The sequence below is a fragment of the Plectropomus leopardus genome, chromosome 10, assembly GCF_026936395.1.
Source record: "Plectropomus leopardus strain MGB_pleo_1.0 chromosome 10, ASM2693639v1, whole genome shotgun sequence".
In the NCBI taxonomy this organism is placed as follows: domain Eukaryota; kingdom Metazoa; phylum Chordata; class Actinopteri; order Perciformes; family Serranidae; genus Plectropomus; species Plectropomus leopardus.
The window spans coordinates 12,975,867-12,997,982 of record NC_142185.1 but is presented as its reverse complement, the minus strand read 5'-3'; the positions used below and the strand labels follow the sequence as shown (position 1 = coordinate 12,997,982).

Genomic DNA, 22,116 nt, shown 5'->3' with positions numbered 1-22,116 from the left:
TTCTTCTTTCCTTTTAAATTATGACAATAATACTTCCCCCTGCTAAAATTATCTTCACTAATCCTAACAGAATAAACAAGTAAAGAACTCCACCATCATCATCATCATCTCCACATCTCTGATGATAAGAAAATACATCTGATAAAGTGGCATAGTTGGAATTATGAGGCAGGCAACATCTTAGATTTTTAACTGAGATGGCAATTATATCCACTTTTACCTACTGATGGACCTCCTTCTTAAGTGTTTCTACCAAATACACAACAATAAGTGCTTGGTGTTCCTCATAGCTTTTGTGCATAGAAAATTTTAAGGATGCCACAATTTTCAAACTCTGTGCCATTCTTGTCACAGCTGCACCACGCTGAATGTAATAAAACTTGTAGTTGTTAGTTGTAAATGTAATTAATGGCTCAGAACAGCTGTAAAGCATAGTGATACATACATAGTTAAAAGTCACAGTGCAGTTGTACTTTAACTGCACTCGTGGGATGCCTCTTGTCCAATCAAATGATAAAAACATAACTCACATTACTAATAAGAGGTGTGTATTTGTGTCAGGTCTGACAGTACAGAAAACAGGGTAACTGCTGTAATATTAAAGTAGCAATGAAATGGGGGGCTGAACTAATATCAGATTAAATAGCTTCCCTGTTAACTGGTGACTTTAGCCTCAATGTGTCATTGGTTATGTAGTAATTAAAAACATGGAGATAACTGAGACTCTCCACACCAGCATATGCTCACACGGCTTAGAATTAATTACTCAGAGTCATTTATTATTTAACCAGGACTATTTGATGAAACAATACACACTATGGAAACATTTAATGGGATACGTGGAAGTAGAGTTTGGCATTATACATCTGCAAAGTCTAAATGAGTATTCCACTTATATTTCCATTCACATGCAGCCGTGTATACTCTGATTATCATGCCGTTGTGTCGTATTAAAATTAAATTTTTGCCTTTTGTATCAAAATAGTATTTTTAAGAAGTCCTCCACTAGAGACAAAATTGTTGGACTGTGTGAACACAGCTTCCCTCTTCTGTTCCTTTAACCACCTGCTTGAAAATGTCATTTTTGCAACATTCGTGCAATATATTTTAAATCTGTCAGTCTTTCATAATGTTTAAAAGTAGGTGTGTTTCTCCTTCTGACCAGAAGAGTGGACTTTTCTTTTGGGCATGCATCTCTACCACAGTCTTGCAAAGTTTTGGCTTGTTGCAGGGTTGCAGAAATATACTGCAAAAACTACATGCCATAGTATGAAAATTGATGGTAATAATACTATGTACATTTGCTTATCTATGTTGTTAATAGTCATTCTAACCGATGAAAATCTCATACCACACAGCCTTTGTTGGTTTGTGTGCAATAAATTTATGACAATGCACAGAGCTGACCACAAACAGACAAGAGGCTGTGTGCTGCAAACTGTGTCGAAAACCCCAAATGACGAGCATATTCCAAATGTGCTGTATAAATATACAAAGGAAGCTCCTAAAACCTGAATACTAGGCATATCCTAGTATTGTCTTAATAGCCCAATGTCTTAATTGGAAAATTCTTTTCAAATAAGTCCCAATTTAGAAAATCCAAATGCAATATGTTGTTTTATTACCGGTATCATATTCCAAATATTGTCATATTTTTTAAACAATAGTGGAATATTAGGGGGCATGTAAATTTAGTCATTGTTTATTGGGCTGCCAAAACCTTATAAAATGTTGACCTTAACACTGCTATACAACCCTTTCCTGACCTGTCCCTGCCAATGTTATGTTTTGGTTAGGTTTAACCAAAAACTGTTTTGTTGAGGAACAATTGTAGTCATGGTTAAAAATGACTGACGTTGAGTTAGTTGGACATGGGAGGCAAACAGCTGCCTTTCATGTCAGTCACAAGCTTTGTGCTCCCAAACCACCCCAACCTCCTAGTTTTGGAGGTTTTGTGGTGCTATAACACCATTATTTTCCTCCCCCACTGATTCTGAGAGACAACAGTTCACATAACCACAAAAAAGGTATGAGAACTAGTTGGTAAAATCAGGCTGTCATCAGTAAAAATTCAATAAAATTTAGATTTTATGATATTACAGTACAAGCTATCTTGTTTCTGTGCTGCTTCTTGTCCGACGTTACTCCTGAACTGTGAAGTCCAGTTACAGTCCCTTTTAACGCCTACGACCAAAATTTTATTTGTGAGCTCTATTGTGAAACCCTAGAAGATGAATAAAGTCATAGAGCAAGATGACACACAGCACAGCCTTTTATCAGTCACCAAAATATGCCCTGTTTTGACTTTCCCCTGCAGGTCTGTATGGTGCTGATGATGCAGGACGACAAGTCACCAAAACTGTCCAATAAATGCCTGTCAGTCCATGTGACTTCATGTTTACCTCACTTGATGTCTAATAAGTCACTGTGACCCCAAAATGGACAAGAACTCAAGGACAGCGATGTATCATTTTTATTCTTTGTTCAATGCTAAAGGAAGCAAACAGGTGTGACAATGTAGGTCACAGCCAGTGCCTCCTGTTCTGTAGGCAGAGTAGGTGATGTGGTGTTCACGCTGCCTTAAAACTCAGTGAATGCCTAATTTTATTTTACGGATAAAAACAACAAAGTCACTGTTTAGCATGTCACAGTTTTACTCTGTGCCTCTCATTTAACAGGGTAAAACAAAAAAGGAAAATATGTTTTATGACTCACATGACTCCAGTAGCTTACTTGTTTACTGTTAAAAATGTGTACTTCATATGCCAGTTTAAATAACTCAACTTATGGTTTTATTACCTCACACCATGGTGGACATACTGCAGTCCACTGCTGCTACAGTTGTTTTTCTGTGTTTTTGCACATGTCTATGCCCTTTTGTATCAGCTTCAAAAACCTTACATGCACTGTTCAGTATGTGCCTGAAAAAAATCCTTTCTAACCTATCAGCAGGGAGAGACGCTCAATATTTCTTGCAGTGAAATCAACTTGTGAAACATTTCAGCAAATCCAACCATCTGAAAGCCAACTGTTCGACAAACCATTAAGTCCTACTGTCTGGATTGTTAATTAAATCTGTGTTATTGCTATCTTAAAGGGAGAGTTCACCCCAAAATAATAATTAAAAAAAAAAGTCCTCTTACCTGTGGTGCTATTTACCAATCTGGACTGTTTTTGTGTGAGTTGCCGAGTGATGGAGATGCAGGTGTCTGCCCTCTCTGGAATATAATGGAACTAAATGGTACTGGGCTCCTTCCTTGTATCAAGTGATCATTGTACCAAAACAGTTATTTTTTCCCTAATCTTAACCAAGTGCTTTTAGTTCCCGACTAGACCGTAACCACAGCATTGTAACAACATAAAAGAGGAAGACAAGATTATTTTGAAGCCGCTAGCAAGATTTTCGCAAAAATATGGTTTTCATTATTTTTTCTTTTCAACCTTTATTTTACCATTAATTCCTATAGAGATAAAATATTTACAAGAGAGAACCGGCAAAGGGAGAAGTCATGTAAAATACTAACATATTTAAAAACAAATGATATACAAAAAAATACAATAAAACAAAAGTTCAGCTATTTAACACAGCAGTCTCTCAAAAAAAAAATCCAACAACCACATGCATCCATCACCATATTTTTTTATGATGCTCTTAAATTCATCAGTGGATAAGTTTCTATTTTCAGATCTTTTTGCGGATGGTTTCACGTCCAAGGTGCATCTTAGAAAAATGCTGTTTTCCCAGATTGGTCAAAATCAGGGGTGCATTAAACAGCAACTACTTGGAGGAGCATCTAGTCACGACTACTATTTTTCCGTTTCAAACCACACTCGCCAACCATATCACTGCACAAAGGGAAACTCACCTTGAGCCTGAGCTAGCGAACATTTACTGCTCAGTTGAGTAAAGTTTACATCTCATCTCATGAGCACAGCCCTCTCATCCATTTGGTTTGGTAGAAAGAAAATAGTTCAAGCATGAATCTGCTCACAACAAGATCTGTGGATTATTTTGACTAAGCGGGTCATGATTTCTGATGATTTCTGGAAACTGGCATTGCTGTTGAGTTTTTCAAATGTATTTTTTTTAGCAGTTTGAGAACCACAAGCCAAGTGCCGTCTAGTTCCATTATACTGGAGAGAAAGAAAGCAGACATCTCTACGGCCGATATCTCCATAACTCAGCAATTCACACCAAACAATCAAGACTGATAAATAGCACAACAGATAGGAGAAGATATATGTTTTTTTTTCTTTTATTTTGAGTTAACTGTCCCTTTAACCTTTTCCACGTGTGCTTACACTATAGATATTAGGTCTAAAGCATTAAAAGAGTATTGTTTTAAGTGAGCACCCAAGTGAGTATTAAAACTAATCAACATGCAGGACCTGACTCTATTCAGAAAAGCCTCTGAATCTGTAGTGTGACATTTCTATAAAAAAAATAATATATTAAATATTTGGGCTGATAAGGGGCGGTATTCTTGGCAGGTAATTTTTTAGTTTACAGCCTTTGGCAGTGAGCTAAAAAAGTTAATTTCAGACACTGCCTACATGTCATGACGACAGACCAAGGCAGTTTAACTTAAGTAAAATTCACAGTGTGATTTCTTGCTCTGCTCATAGTGTGATGAAGATTTTGACGATAGTGTTGCACACTAACAAGGAACAGTCCTCAGAGCTAGAAAGAGATTACGGTGCTATCACCAGCTACAGGTAAACACGCCACCGCCATTTCAATCAACACTCAGACTCCAGCCTCCATTTCGAGCATACGTATGCCAGGGATGTCATTTCACCTTAGATATGGAAATACATGTTTCACAATCCATGTGGGAATAAAAATTGTTTAGTTTGACTTGCCACACAGCACACCTGGGAACGCCATTTAAAATACCAACATTAACCTTCTTTTTCAACTTTGTTCAATGCAAGTCTGTAACATTAACCTAGCCATCCAATGCTGCAAAGTGCTGTTTGTACGGCTAAATTGAGGTGGTGGTGTGGGATAGTCGGGGCTGTCCAGGCAATCCAAGCGTTTCATATTTCATTCATATCTGTCAGTTATAGTACATCTCCCGGAGACATCTAGGAAATCAGAGTGGATAGAAAGGGTTTTTTTGGCTCTGCATTCTGGAGCCATGCAGGAAGAACACACTGACATCCAAGTTTTATCTTAATAAATGGATGCCCCAAAAGAGACCACATGTTTACTGCAGGCTGACAATCTGAATATCTAAAATCTCCAGAATCTCTGTGAATTACGGTTTGAATTTCTCTCCTCAGGCAGATTATTACCACTGTCTTTTGGGCTCTTGTCTTTTGTAGTTTACTGCTCTGCTGAATGTGTTTACTTATCCGTGGGGAGCACAATCAAGGGGAAATTGCATGTTCATGGCGCAGATAACACAGACTGGCCACCAGCAGGAGACACTTTTGCTGAGGCCAATTTATCTCAGAAGCAAACTGTCACCAAGTTTTTCAGTGCAAGTATTCTCTAGATTACACTGTCCTCCTGAGTATACGGGTTTCAGCAATAATCTCACACTTTTACAAATATCACATGGGTGAATTTTGCCTCTGTAAGCTTGTCCGACCAACATCTCTGCCATCCTGTAATGATGCAGCTGGTGTAACAGGGCAGGCGATCATGCCTCACAACAAGCTTGCAGTACCCACAAAAAAGAAGACCCTTTCCAATAAAAAAATAAGGCTGCACTCATTACATTTATAAAAATGAACTCTCCAGGGAAGGCAAAAACCTAAACCTCTTCCACATAGAGGCAAAGGACCTCAAACAGTCCCCCTTTTGCTCGGCTTCTCACTCTTTTGTCCACAAACCAGTGGCGCAAGTACTGTCTAATGAGATGCTAATCCTGGCATCTTACACTGGTGTTTGGAGGGGTGAGGGTTTTATTTATTCAGTGGCATCTACTCTGTATACAGGCGATGTCTGTTGAGATCAGGCCATAGTCCTGCATAACCTGCATTAGAAAGAGGCATGGTTAAAGGTGACCTCTTCTGAGTATCATCATAAGCTCTGTGAGGATCAGGTCTGATTCATTTTCCACATCATCACTGAAATGTAAGAGCGCTGAGTTCAATTATTCAGAGGCGTATGAACTACTTTGTTGTGGTCATATTCAAAAGAGTATTTGAAGAATAAAATTCATGTTGACCCTTTGCTGAGGAAAGTTCATTCTCCTTCTAATTACATGGAATGTGAATTAATACAAAAGTACATTTCGAAGCTCTCACCATTACATTTCTTTTCCTAAACAGAAAGATGCCACACTAAAGGGGAGAGCAGCCGACTTACTTGCAAGCTGAGTCATTCAGCAAGGAAATGAAGCAAATAATGGCTTGATTTGGAACACTTGAGCAGCATACGGCAGGTGGAAACAAGGGGGGAGGCTCTAATTCTGCTCTCGAGCCAGCTGGTCCTAAAGCAGGGCTGCAACCCAATCTCACTGACCGCTCTGTTTCCCACTGAGCTGTTTCAGCTGAAGGAGCTATGCCAAGAGGTGTGGCACCTCTCTTCAAATCACCTTTCTCCAGGCTTTACAAGGCTCTCTCCGGTTATAATCGTAACATAATCATGCCCACTGCATCTATTGATCTGTTCACAGTACACTTCCACTAGAGCAGCCAAATGGTATCCTCAGGCGAAGCTGTTGCCAAGAGAGATATGATGACACCAATTAGATTACGCTGATATTCAAATACACAATGGATTTACGTGGCGTTGGCTAACAGTGAAGCTTGGAAATGTATCGAGTTGTCGAAGTGTCCCAGAAGTCCCTCAATGTCATGCTAATTAATTATTTATCATTACCTAAATGCACTAATTAATTGTCAGTTTAAGGGCATGCTTTTATGGAAGACATATTCAATCTGTCTCTGGGGATGGCTTTCATCATGGTATACATACCAATTATTTATTAATATCCTGCTAATTCTTTTTAGAGTAGACACAGTGAAGGTCAGAGAGGCAGAAAAAAGCACAGTGATTTGTGAGTGAAGCCTACTGACATTTATCCTTTCCTGTGGACTTTCAAGATCTGTTTAGAAAGATGCCGTTACCCCCTTTCCTAATTCTCAAAGTGAATGTCAAGGACAGGCGTAAACAGCGATGCCATACCTCATTACTGGTCATATTTATTCTAAGAAGATGCCCTTATCACAGCGTTTATAATTAAATGGATGAGACTGCAAGTTTGAAAAGATCTGTCATTTTCTCACATCAGGTTCCTGGGGGGGTTGTTTAATGGATGAGCTATTTGTCTTTTCTAGCCATGGTGCATGTTATATGCTTTTCATCTCGTTGTAAGATCAGACAATCCCATTTTGAGTTGGTCTAATTATAGCAGCCTCCCATGAGTTGGCGTTAAACTACAGAAGCACGCAGACATCTGGTATTCAAATAATTGGCACACACAGAGAGGGTCCATGGCATTTTACAGATGTTCCTGTGCACTGTTTAAAATGTGTCAGGACACCCATTAGCTGCTTCTGAGATGACACCCAAAGTGCAAGGAACTGTAACTGGGAACTCAAACCTCCCAGCTTCAAATACTCTCTCTGTTGTTAAGGGCAACTCAAATGCCACATTTTCAAGATTTTGAAATGTTGCTTAAATATCAACAACAAAAAAAGAAGAGAGATTAAAGTTTAATCAGAGTTTACTCATTATTAAATGAGGAGTTAGAGGCCAGACTTTTTGTGCAACAAAATAGAAAATATTTATCTCTCCAGTTAATTGGTTTAACACTGCTTGAAATTCCAGTGTGTGGGATTCTGTGGAATATAATGGCAGAAATATATCATTATATCATTATAATAATAATAAAATAATAATGGTAATAATGATAATAATATATTAGGCTTGGGTGGTATCGATTTTTCCACACCTTCATACCCAACTGAAATTTCACCAGAATGCACAGTATATGACGAAATTAGTGTGCGGTGTTGCTACCCTCCCTTTCACCCTTTGATCGAAATATTCACTACATTCTGCAAGCTGTCCTGGCCTTTTCTGTCTAATAAATAAACTAAGTACACTCACAAAATGTCAAGAAAGTTAATAATCTTGTATCTGTTTTCCTTAATAAACAGAAAAAAATACAATCATACACTTTCTAAATTGAAGTACCCCCATCGTCAGCAACGGCCACACACTGATTCTAAATCTATGGGAAACACTGCAAACCAAACACTGACTTTGGATAGGGACATCTGTAGTTTTGCGTCGGCCACTGTAGTTCCAAGCCCCTTTGCGAGGAGCTGAAAAGCATTGGAAAACACAGACTTTAACCTGAATCTGCTTTATTCAGTGGAGTGGTTAAAACTTCCTCAACATTTGGATAAGAAAAAAGGTGAACACACACGAGCAGGTGCTGGGTTACAGCTCGTCTGGTACGAGCCAAACAGCATCAAAGAAACTCTGACTTGTGACGTAAAACAGTTTTATTGAGTGTTTTCACATTTCAAATCACTGGGTTTGTTTGTTTTGGAGAGGAAGAGACCTCTAAGAATAATTTCTCTCCCGGTAAAAACCTCGTGAACAGTGAACCCTGAAGGAATCCTAACTCGGAATTCATACTTTGGCACATGATAGGGATTTCAGCTGGTTGCAATCAGCTATCCTCGATGCTAGATGCCTCTAAATCCTACACACTGCTCCTTTAAACCTTAAAACTTAACCTTAGCTTCACAACATTGACATTTCGCATCATATACACACATCCGGCTGCTACCAGTGAATAGCTTCTATTCTAGTCTATGTATTTCATACACTATACTCCTCAATCAGCAAACTATTTTACAATGACAGATTAAAAAGATGTGAGGGATTGAATTTTACCTTGAAATGAAACACACTGTGTACAAAAACACAACTCCCAGAGATGGTTAAAAATGTCAGTTCCAGGCTACTATGTCCATGATGCTTTACCCCTTCGTGTCTCATAAATATAAGCATTTTATATGGTCTAAGTGAAATCTAGGACAGTAGGCTATTAATGGCCAAGGGACTCCTCTCCTGGGGCAACAGTGTTAATCGGAGCAATAGGTCTCCTTCCTGCTGGATCAATGTCAGCACAAATTTCAGATTGCTTTCCTGATGTGCGCCAAGTTATCTGTGATTCAACTTTAATAGGTTATTGAACGGAGCCAGCATTTAGGGAGCAGGGCCGTATTTCACGTTATTGACAATCAAATGCACACAACTTTCTCATTAGCATGCATTAGGAAAACACGGAATTAATCTTGACAACACCATTGGGGAACATGACTAGAGTTACACGCTTGTCTAAACAAACACGCCTGATGGTGGCTCGATGTCACGTGAGGAAGGGACACGAGGAATGTAGGTAAATACACCCTGACAGACGTTACACTGGACAAAAGCTACTGTGCCAACTGAAGGAGAAGCATAAATTAAGAGAAGCAGGAATCAGGAGAAAAAAAGGGACGCGCAGAGACAATAATGTATTTTTTCCCAACAAAAAATAAATATTGCAGAATACTTGCACAATGATAAAATGATACACAATATCATCTTAAATGTTGCAAGACCTCAGTGCATGATGGCTTCGCTTACTGTCATTTTGGATAAAATTATGGTTTTCAGCATGAATGCCACTTCAAAGATTTGTAGTGCATAGTATCTCTCTTATGCATGACAAAAGATGCCTACATGTCTCACATTTATTTGACCAACAAATTGGCATCAATGCTAAAATATACCATGTAATGGATGGTCATCCATTTTCATATTCTTTACAATTACACACACACACACACACACACACACACACACACACACACACATACATATATGCACTATCAGCTATAGAAATGTGGCCTCCAAATGACATTAAGCCTTGTGATGGGTGTGATTCAGATGCTCTAAGCAAGCTCATTATATTGTAATGCATTTGCCCTGACAATTCCTAACCAAAACACAGCGCTTGGATGACAAAATGAGTGGTGGCAATTCAAACTGGCTGTGCTAAATCAGATGACATTTCGCTGCACCTGAAGGTCAAGTGTTTTGTCAACATGGACAGAGCCTGACGACGAAGCTGCCAGCATCATGTGAAAGATTACCAGCCCACATGTTATCCCAACAAGACATAGACATAACACATCTGAGAGGAAGGGAGCTTTACAGATGGTTGGTAAATGGGTACATTTACACTGTTACAATAAAGATTTGAGTGTATACAATATTTATATATCTAAGGAGAAAAATGTGTTTCAGGCCTGTGTCCATTTCTAAAGTGTAAAACAATAAATAAAGAACAAGTGTGTCATTGTTTTGCTAGGCAAAAAGTACATACAAAAGGAAGATACAATGGGATGCAACAATGATCAATTATCACTTTGATATCAAAATTGTAAGTTGTCTGAGAGCAATTTTGAAATTATTTTAATTACAACTGATATAATTAAGTGTCTAAAGTAGCTGTCGCATGCAGAAATTTAGGTCAGTAACTGATGCAGGAAGTTGTACTACTGCTGCAGCTAATTCACCTTAATTCTGTGACTTAGCGAAACAATAAATATTTTTGGCTGTTTCCTCATGAATATACTCTCTGTACTCCAGGGTCTGCAGTATTAACACACGTAAAAAAAACTGTTTAGATGGAAGACATACTATTTATATTAAATTTCAGTGGGCTGTGTCTTTTGCTGTTCAGGGAAAAACAAAACAAAACAAAACAAAAAAAACATGATACAAAGTAAGGGAGAGTGGGGGGTCTGATGGGACATTTTTGTGTTGACAAAATACAAAACCTTCCATTCACAGACTACTTGAACAGTAATGAATATAATTTGATCCCTGTGCAGATACAATTGTCTACTGTCAATTTATCACATTTTTTAGAGCCTAACCCAAATGTGTAGGGCACAGTTTTTCCATAGTGTCTACATAGCTACGTGCTAATTGAAGAATAAAAGTATTTTATTTAAAAAAATTATCACCGTGAAGGTTTAAAGTCAGGCATTCAGATTAGTGAATTCTTTCTGTCAGTTTGTCAAGCTAACGATAGCTAAATACAGATCTATCATTATGTTTTAAAAATGATCACCATTTTAATCACAATGCTGGTCAGAAAAATTTAATTTAAAAACAAAAACAAAACTCAAGTCTTTCACCCCAGTAAGCACAGGAGCTCAATTAACAACCAAAATACCTCAGCTAGGGGATTTATTTATCTATTTTTTTATGCTTTGTTAGTTATTGTGACTACAGCCGCTTTGAATGATTCGAGGTTTTATCTGCAACCTAAATTTGAATTTGTTGTAAAATGTGCAATTTGCTATTGTCTTAGCTTTACAAAACAGTATAAAGACGTAACCAAGGTCCCTCCAGAGCAAATGGCCTCCATGATGGCCAGTAGGAGCTACTAACATTAGGAGGGCAATAACTTGAATTATTCAGCATTTTCTATTGTAGGGTATTGTTCCATAAGCTTGCTGTACATTATTAAGTAATATAGAATGTCAGTCGGTGTGAACATTACAGACGGGGAAAAAAAGCATTCGGTGCATTGTGCTGCTGCCCCAACCTCAAAGCCATTTGACAAATCATTGCACGCAGCTCCCAAGAGGAAGCTACAAGGTATGCCAAATGTCATCATACAGGATGGTCTGTTCAGTCGGTCTACACCACAAAGTCATATAGATTCAGACAAAATATCACACCTGTCATGACACTTTAGTGTTTATGTACAACAGTTCAAACCTTGTTTGCATAACTGTAGCCAACAGTAATGTAGCCAGAGAGGGGAAAAGAGACAGGAAATAGATTTTAAAAAGCATGTTGGTTATGTGTAGTGTGTGTGGTAACAAACTCCCAAAAGCAGCAAGGGGAGCAGGCAAGTGTGTGACATTAGACATAATTCAGAATAAGGGCCAAGTGTCCAGCCAAGCGGACAGACGAGGCATTCATGTTCAGACTATGCCAGGGGTAAATATTCACTATGACATTTGTGCTGTATGCTATTTCCATCGGCTGAATTGTAGCCGACTGACATTTTCGTCCAAGTCACACTGGCCGTGATTTCTACATTTCAAATCAATTTAAAATATCAAATATACAGGGGCTTCACACAATGAGGAGGAACAGAGAATAATAGACTGTAAGATGTTCATGGTGTTCTTGCAACTAAGAGGTGATATAACACCTCTCTGACACAGTCTCACCCTCAGAGTTTGAGATCAGTTTTCCAAGCTTTTCATCGCATCTATTTCAGTTTTTTAGTTTTTCTGCCCTTTTTTAATGAGCTTTTATTTACAAAAAGGCTGATTTTCATGAAACCTGGTGGTAGGGTGAAGCCTGGGCCAAGAGAGAGCCCACTTAATTTTGAAGCAGATCCAAATCATGGGCCGTTACACAAATTATTTTTCACTTTCGTTAACACTGCTAAATAGGGTGTTTGGTCTTGGTGGAATAAATGCAAAAAATCTTAAGTAAAGTAGAGAAGTAAAGTTTAATAGACCTTTTCCTTGCTATTCTGTTGCTAGGGCAACTGTTTTGGTCCCTGTTTACTTCAGGTCAGCTACCACAGAAAACATGAAAGAAGGAAAGTCCATGACGTCAGTGACAGCATTCAGATTTTGACTTTGGTGCCACTTTTGGAGTGAATGATGTTTCACCTTTGGCTAAAAAAATCCCTTCACAAAATTAAAACACACACATTACGTGATGTTGGCTTTTTTTTTCTTAATGTCCATGTTCTTTTCCTTGTTGTTGGTCTCCAAACAGATCTTGGTTTTGTCTTGAAACTGCATCTCAAGCCCCTATTGGCATCAAGCATTGTAGGCTACAATGTAATGTATTATCAATAACTAACCAACCTTCAGTCTGTTAATGATATTTATTAATATTCCGCAGGGCTAATGTAAACAAGCTCATAATGTTTCCTCATATTATCAGGAAGTGGCGCTAATTGCCATATTATTATATATCTGGACTTTTCTCGATAACCAGTACCTGTTATTTTGTTTGTCAATGAAAAAAGTTGTCATTTGCTGAGCAAACGATAGCCAGCAGATGTCCTACATTAATTAAGTCAAATCAGTAAGAAGCAATGCCTGTGAATGTGTAAAAGAAACAGAAAGAGAGCTACGGTATTGGTGAATGGGCAACGCTGTAATCTGTTTGGAGACCAATGACAAGGAAAATAAGCACATTTAGATGACAAACATCGGTAAACATCAAATAATGTGTTTTTATTTGGTGGAAGGATTTTTCAGTGAAAGGTGAAACAGCGAAGATATGAAAGTGGGTCTTGCCCTGTACCCTTCAGTGACTTCAACAGATGTGGCACCAAAACTGTGGCTCCAGTGCCAAACTCGAAAGCTGCCACTGATATCATGACCCGTCTTTCTTTAATAGTTTCTTTTTCAGCTACTTCATTTTATTATTATTTAGCCTTTATTTAAACAGTTTTGTCCCACTGAGATCAAAGATCTCTTTTAAAGGGAGAGCAGGTCAAGAATAGCAGCAACACAGTTTCAATCAATAAATAAAATTCACATAAAAGCTCATAGGTCTGAGCAACATAAAACGATGAGATAAAACAGTTGCACAAAGAACATCCAGGACTCAATAGATTTTACTATGGTTTTAAATTAATTCACTGTCACCATGTATTATAGTTATGCAAACACTATGCAGAAAGCAGTAATTATGGAGCACTTGTTTGACACAATTGCTTGGAAAAGGTTTGGAAATATATCCAGACACACAGTATATAGTAGACGGGACTAGTTTTGTGGTCTCCGAGTGCCCTTCCAGTTTGACCTAAATTTGGAATTAAAGCAGTAATCATAAACTGGTTACTCAGCATTATAAAATGTGGATCTGTATATCTTTTGAATGTTTTGCAAAATAAGGTCATTGTTAATGGTTTTTTTTCACATGGTGGTCAGGCTAGTGAGCCAGAAATCTACTTACCCAAAGTCAATTTATACTTATCCCAATACAAATCCTTTTATTTATCAGTGGTTATAAAAATATTTTGAAAACTTGACTTTCCTTTAAAAACCTACCCAGTTGTATTCATTTTGCTCTCAAACTTGTGGCATACTGTGCAGTTCACTGTCTAAAACCACCCAACTAAACTCCTGTTTCCAGGGTAATTGATACGAGTGCCTGATTGGTACTGCGTTTCATATGAGGACAGAGATGACTCACTCCTTAGCTACTTCCATCATCAGCTTCAGAAAAAACAATGTGTTCAATTATTTTTCCACACTTGCCTGATCGGGCAAGTTAGTTAGTTAGATTTACTAGCCCCGGGCAATCAGGCGGTCCTTACCATTGAGCCCTGCATAATCTGGTAGATATCCCTGATTTAACAGCTGCTTCTCTCTTTTATGTTCTGCAGACTGTTTGACCCACAGCAGCTTCATTGGAGCATGACGTTAAACTGTTGGCTAACCACATTTCTCCCATTCAAGCTGGTCCTGATATTATTAGCTGTTAGGCATTTCTCCCCTTAAAATGTTGTAAAATATCTTTATTGCAACAGTTGAGTTGCGTTTTGAGATTTTTTGGTTTTGTCTTCTAGTTCAAAGTTACAAATGGCTGCCAGGAGACATTAAGCACTTAAGTTTGATACTTTCTGGTATGAACTCCAAATGATCCCACACTGCTCTGCTCTCTAGTTTGAATCCTCTACTTTAGTGGCTCAAGTCCATGATCTCAAACGTTCGCTCCTTCCGTGACTAATGTGATATATATTGAAAATTTATTCTGTGCAGTTCGACATGGAAATTTAAATAAAGAAAATAAAATGATTTTGTAACATTTTATAATAATAAATTTTTTTTTATAATAATAAAATCATAATTTTTGAAAATGGTTTACTGTTGTTTATGTTAGAAAAAATGGATTCTTAAATTTCAGTTCAGTTTTCATTTACAAAAATAAAAATACTGCATTGAGCCATATTACACTGCAAGGTGTCTTGATTTTTTTGTCCACCTCCTGCATGTGCTATCTCTCCCAAAGTAATTAAACCGTATGAGCGGGGGGAATGAAGAAGCACGAACCCATTATGTGGCGGTGGCCTAAAAGCAAGCTTGGTTAATTTTTCAGAGGAATTTCCACTAATGTATTCAGAGACTGGGAAACATGACAAAATAAAAAGCTCACATTGGCAGCTAAGAAGAAAAGTGTGCATGTTGAGCGTGCTCGGCCAAAGGCTTTCACAATCATAGTTATCTTGTCCGGTGGATGCAATTCATCATCAATGTAAATTGTTTTTTTTGAAAAGCGTTATTATGACGGATGTACAAGAGTACTGGAATGCTTCATTAATCAAAATTGGAGTTGAAGTCTACTTTTTTCCTTTTTTTTTCAACAAAAATACATACTACAATTAACACCAATTATTAGCTTTATTCAAACCGAGGTCAGTCTTTTCCTAAATATACTGATGAGCTCTTTTCAAAATAATCTTGGGGAATAAAAAAGATATTTTGGGTATTGCTCTGAGTCAGGTGGAGATGTATTTGTTTGAAGGGGTCACTGAAGCAAATGAAACCTTTCAAACTGGTAATATAAAGACCCAGCTTGAAAATGCCACAACAATTTATAAGCAGAACATGCACAAAATAAAAATCAAGAAAATCGTCATTACCCCAACGACCCTGCAACATGTGGACACACAGGCTTCATTTGCAAGACCTAATTCAAATTCAGTAATCTTTGTTAAATTTCGTAGTAATCTAACCATGCCCAAGGGTGCAATATCCATCAAAATTTCCTCTTGCTCTTTATTAGGTGGATCCTAATTCAGACGCCGCTGTTTTAGGGGAACTTCAACGTCAGTCAGCCACACATGAAAAACTTCTATTCTGACTTTCTGGATCTGACTTTAAATTTGATTTCACTTTATCAAAATGCTCATTCCTCCCCATCCCCACGCAGTCTGAGCTGTGAGTCATCTCGTGTTGCTCGATAATTTCAGCGCCCTTTAGGGAAGAGGTAGACAGTGTATATTGATTGATTTGGGCTGGATATACGCTAAAACAAACAGATATCTTGTTCTAAAGATCAAATTCCTCACCAACTCTGGCGGCATTAACAAATGCAGCTGAGACTGGGCCCCAAAACACAGGCACAAGATAATTAGTCACACCAAGCTTGGAGTAGGAAGGGCAGGGAAGCAATCTGACTGAAGGATGTATTGATCCTGCAGAGAGGGAGGGGCCCCCGGTCAGGAGTCATGATCAATCTTGCGAGCCAACTCTCTCAATCTGTGATGAAACCTGTGTGTGTTTGTATGGGGAAGCATTCTGTCTACACTATACACACTCTAAATACACATGTTTGTGTGTGTGTGTGTGTGTGTGTGTGTGTGTGCAGCCACATTAACACTACCAACAGCTTGGTGTATGACTTGTCAGAAAGAGACAAATGCCTGTGTGAGTAAAAGACTCCCAGGGGTTAGAGGAGGGGGGTTTAGCAGTACCACAACATCGGAAGCCTTTATCGTTGAGTTAAAAGCCATCCCTGAGCCGGAGATTCTCCCCATCAAACCGAGCGCTCCAAACCGTGGCACAGTGAGAGGTTTTAAAACCGGCTCAGAGAGTGATAGAAGGGGTAAATCTTTCCAAATATAAACTGTTTGCATATTGGTGTTATCCAGTGGCTGGTCACAGGTGGCTTTCATCTGATTAGACAGTGGTGATGCATATCAGGAGGTGCAGCCGACCAATTGCACTGTAATTCATCTTCCTCTGATAGGAGGAGGAGGAGGTGGAAAAGGAGTGCAGTGGGACTGAAGTAGGTTGCAAAAGCAGCAGTCCACCCTTTAGCCTCAAAAGATACAGGATCAATGTTCACTTATTTCTTTTTGCATTTGGCAAGAAGGGTAAAATAAAGACGAAAAAGACAGCGTGTGTATTTGTTTGTTTCTGGGTTGTGGGGGGTGTAATAATGCTCAGCGGCGGCCCTCCAGGGTCGGGTGTGCGGATCAGATATCAGACAGCATGCTAAGCTGCAGGGACACCCACAGCAGTGGAACTGTAGACAGCTAATTGACAGGCTGTTGGAGACGAAGCCGGTCCAGATAGCCAGTCACTTTCACGCTCCCACACTCCTCGCTCTCCACCAGGGGGAAGGCGGGTGGCACGGCGAGACGTGCGTGTGAGTGTGTGGGTGGGAGGGTATGCTGTTAAGGGGTGCGTGCAGACCCACAAGGGAGGTGGATGTCACTCTCACAGTTATCTGCACATATAGACGGCACATTTTCACACATACACACAAACATATATATATAAAACTGAGAATGAAAGCCTGTACTGGGGAGTTTTCGCAGGAGTCACAAAGTCAGGACTTGTGTTTTTTGTGGGGATGATCACACTTTTTATCTTTCCACAGATGCTGGAAAACCACACATCCGAGTAAGAGAGACTGATGAAGTGGTGTGACCTTGCGCCTGGGAGTTAGAAATAAAAGTTGTGCATGGCTTCAGGAAAATGTAAAACTTGTTTCGCAAAATAGACGTTAAACCAATCAATCTAGGCATGTCTTTCTCTGCATTTCTGGTACAAACCCTATGGGTAAAATACAAACAACAAAATGCAACTCTCAAATACAAATATAATTAATTTGCTCTTCCTATTTTGAATATAAACAAGCTTTTTCTTAGGCTGTTAACACGTTTTTTTTTCTACTAAAGTATATATTTTTTTCTGATGAACCACACAAGGGCACTTATTGAGATCAACTCATAATAATGTCTCAGATTGATTTACATTAATGTGCTTTAAGATTTCATCCCAGTATGAAGGATAGGATGAGCGAGGGGGGTGAACATCATCTATAGCTAACACTATTAAACTTTCAATTATCTATAAAACACACAATAGGGGCTTCAGTCAGTGTAATGACAGATTGCAGGTGGAGAGCTCTTCAGTGTTGTCCCCGTTAACCCGGGTTTTTATTGCTCACCTCGCATGCCACCCTATAGCTGTTTAGTTATCTCCATGAATATATGCAGAAGGGATCTGTCCTTGCTGAGAGCAAAATCTGATAATGCAGCAGCAAACACAGCAGAGAGTCAGAGCAAACCAATTCAGAGCTCTGTTTAAAAAAAAAAAAAAAAGCCAAAGGGCTCGCTGCTCATCTCTGAGACAGCACAACACAATAGATGAACAATTATTCAGAGTTAGACTGGAAGAAAAATAATCTATTTATTCATGGCTTGTTGAATCAGCTTTATCTTCTGTGATTAATCCGAGTCAATAATGTAATCTTTAATTATAAAGAATGGCCTTATTACCTACGTCAAATAATCACGCCGGTCCACGACGCTGGGGAAGGGGAAAACAAATTTCTCTGCTACGTGATTATGTGTTTTCCTGCCATAAATTAGAGCAGCAACACAATTTTGTTCTGGCCCTGAGACGTGCCATTATTTAAATCTTTTGAACAATGAATGCACAGAAGACAATTAATGATTTTCTGTAATAAACTGATAACTTCAAATGGAGGGGGGAAAAAACTTAGTCACACCCTGGATTTTTGGTGGTTCAAGTATTTTCAAGCACACTGTTCAGACAGTGAGTTTTGCCTAAATTTGCCTTTCAAATGCAATAATAAACTCAATTATGAGCAATTACTTGAAATTCTTTGTGGAATAAAACAAACTGGTAAGCAGAGCACAAAACAAGGCCTGTTTACATAAGAAGCTAAAATGTCAGAAAACATTTCAATTATATTTCATCATGCAATTTTCCCAACGGCCCCACATCTATGTAGCTATTACCAAAATGAAACATCTGGAGCTCACAGGGTGATCAATTGAAAGAAAACACATTACAAGAAGCCGATCCTGAAGGAGGGCCCCATGAGAGGACAAATAATGACCGAGGCACGCGGGAGATGTGGGTTTATACATGTTTGTGTGCAATTAATAGCACACAAACCACCTGTAATAATGGCTTCCTTGCCATAACAAATGAGGTGCAATTTGTAGTAACAAAATACACACTCACGCAAACACGAACAGAGGAGTGAACGCTTGTGACCGAGTTTGCACTCAGCTGCTTTTGCATTCTGCTCTCCAGCCTGGTCCCACAGCTCCCAGTCCTTCCTCCCAATGCACTCCCAGTTTTGTTTCCCACCAGGACTCTGAGTAAGTGATTTGTCATGCGTGGAGGCAGCAAGTAGCCTGTAACAAATCTAACTGACAGCCCCCGAAAATGCAGATCACATAGCCGACAGAGAGGAAACAGCAGCTTTGCGAACTTTCAACAGGATCGTAATCTGTGATGAAGTCACCCACTGTCCAAAGAGAGCTATGGGACGCTTCATAGACTGACACGGGACAGACATTTCCTGGATGTCAGAATTGTCTGCTAATTAATGTACTCAGGGAGGACTGAGTGTCAAAGTGTCAGAGAACATTGCCGTCAAACGTGCTAGAAGCACATTATAAACTTTTAGAGTCATGTTGTTGCTTCAGACTGAATTTCGTCAAAGTTTTCAGCACCCTCGAGGAGTATGACATTTTCTTTTGCCTGATGAAACAACTGAGAAAATTTCTTGGAGGGGGATCCATTCTCATGTCACAGGTAATTTTACGTCTCCATGTGAGGGGCTGCCTTAAAGTCAACAAAGAAAAATAAAAAAATATATGCTGTTCGAGAATGTAAAGCAGTTAAATGTTATTTTTTCTTCAGTGTAATTTGGCACATTAGAGGTAATGTGGTGCCATCTCCATGATAAGACAGAATCTTTAGGTCTCAGGAAGGTGAGCATATCAATGTTCAACACACCCTATTAAGACTTGACACCCACACTTTATCATCACTAAAGCAATTGCATATTCCTATTCCTGCAGGAGAGATGGGGAAATCCATCTCCCGCAAGGACAGTGCCTTTAATAAATAGTGCACAGAACACAGGCACAAACTCTCTCTCTTTCACCTGACCCTCTCTCTCTCTCTCTCTCTCTCTCTCTCTCTCACACACACACACACACACACACGCACACGCACACACACACACACACACACACACACACACACACACACACACACACTTTCACTCTCTCATGGAAATTGTTTCATTCCTTTTAGTCAATCTGGCTAATGCAAAAATCATGTATGTCTGTCTTTAAATATTTAATCTTAACAGCAGCAAGATTGAAATACAACGTTGAAGAAGCATTACTCCTCTCCTACTGAAAGGTACAAGGGCTCAGAGCGAGAGAGAGAGTGAGGAAGAGAGAGAGAGAGAGAAAAAGAGAGAGAGGCAGCTGCTCTGCAATGTGAGGAAGAGAGAAGGGGAGCGACAGCGAGAGATGGAAAAGAGAGGAAGAAGAGACTCGGCTATTTTCGATGACAATTTTGTTGCCATGCACTGTCAGCTACTGGAGTTGGAGGCAGCATTAAAGCACAGTTTGCCTTAGAAAAGTATACAACCACATACGACAGCTCTCCGTTTCTCTCTTTCAGAAGCAGCCTTTGTTCTTTGACATAATAGATTCTGGTACAGGCTGAAACACACGGCTGGAGAGAAGCACTGTTGCTGCTAAGAACTTACTGAAACGAAATACTGTTCAATGACTGAGCCAAAGTCATGAATCTTGCATGCAGAAATGTATCGTGGGAACCACATGGCCCCTGGAGATGAGCACACGCACAAAGAGAATTTCAATTCCTCTTGCCTTTAAGCAGTCGATTTGCTTTCATGCTTATCGGGAGTTTTGTATTAACGAGCCTTGTAAAGTTGTGTTTGTATGATTTTCTAAAAATGTTGCTTTTACTGAACTTGTTCTGTAAAAAAAAAAAAAAAGTGTTGATAAAGCTGATAAATCACTATGAAGCAATGTGATATGACAGGCGTCCGGCAAAGGCAGAACTTTGAGAAACTTTTTCACTCACCACAGAGAAGTCCTCCACTGAACAGTTCTGTCCACTGAAATTGCAGCTCATGAGCATCTCTTCTAACTGGTGTCCTGTCCTGTTGAAGATGTCCTGCATGTCAGGAGCAGGATACATTAAATCAGTAGGTTTGTGTCCATCCTTGTTTTTCGGGGGCAGACCCGTCAAGTTAGCCAGGTGGTAGATGTCGGCATCGGTGAGCGCGGAGAAGCGAAAGCGATTGATGTTGCAGATGGTCACAGCGGGGAAAACCATCTCCGGGGTTGCCTCTTCATTCAGAGCCGTGACATGAGGGTGCTCCAGGTAAGAGATGGCACACTTAGCCGCTTGGTATAGAAACAGCGCCAGTGAAGTCAAAAAGGCAAGAGCCCAGAGAGTCTGCCGGATGCCCAGGCGACCAGAGACAAAGATGTGGTTAATCCCATGAAGAGAGCAGGAGTTAGCAAACCCGGCCAAGTCCTTAGCCGGAGGTGTGCAGCTCTCCTCGATCAGGCTCTCCTTGTCCCCATCCTGCTTGCTTTTCTGCTTCTCATCCTCCTCTGCAAATTTGATTTTGCAAACAAATTCGATAGGCATGGGGGCAGCCAGGTCTGCGTTTTGGTTTTGTTTTTGATGGCAGCTATCAGCCCTGGATCACTTGCCTCCTACTTCCTTGGCTTTTGTCCTCTAAGCAGGAAACAACTCCAGAAAGAAGAGAAAAAGACAGGAGAGAGTTTGTTGCTGCTGCTGCCGCTGCTGCCTCTGCTGTGACTGATAGTGCTGCTGCTGCTCCTGCCGCCACGGCTCCTAGTGACTAGAGCGCTGCTGCTGCTGTGCCGCTACTGCTCTGAACGCTTGTCTCACTACTTGATCAGCTCACACAGTCTCGCTTATCAGCAGTAATACAGCTGTCAAATAAAAAAAAAAAAACACCCTTGCACACTGCCTCAGACCCACAGATGAAAATGCAGCATTTTCAGTCGGACTAAAATAGGCACTGGGTACTTAATAATTCATGAGAAGGTAACATTGTGATTATTTCCTCCTCACTGGCGCGAGTCGCAACTTCCCCCGGTCATCCCAGCGTTTCCCGCAGACAGCCCCCCTCCTGCCTAATCCACTTGTTTGGACGGCGCTTTCACTTCTTGACCCAAATAAAGTTGGTGTCAAAGGTTGTTCTGCCAAACATCCGGTGTTTGATGCGCATCGCAGGGGGTC

The 22,116-nt window shown here is 39.7% G+C and overlaps 1 protein-coding gene across 2 annotated transcripts in view; it reads right to left on the bottom strand.

Moving 5' to 3' along the window:
• Positions 1–21,881, bottom strand: part of asic4a (acid sensing ion channel subunit family member 4a) — a 108,813-nt gene extending 86,932 nt beyond the window's left edge. Inside the window, exon 1 of one of the 2 annotated variants that reach the window (XM_088083068.1) lies at positions 20,920–21,881. In XM_088083068.1, coding sequence (XP_087939194.1) covers positions 20,920–21,495 — 576 coding nt within the window. In that variant the 5' untranslated portion in view covers positions 21,496–21,881. The remainder of the gene's footprint in view (positions 1–20,919) is intronic. The other variant, XM_042494639.2, reaches the window with a different exon arrangement.
• Positions 21,882–22,116: the final 235 nt, after the last annotated feature.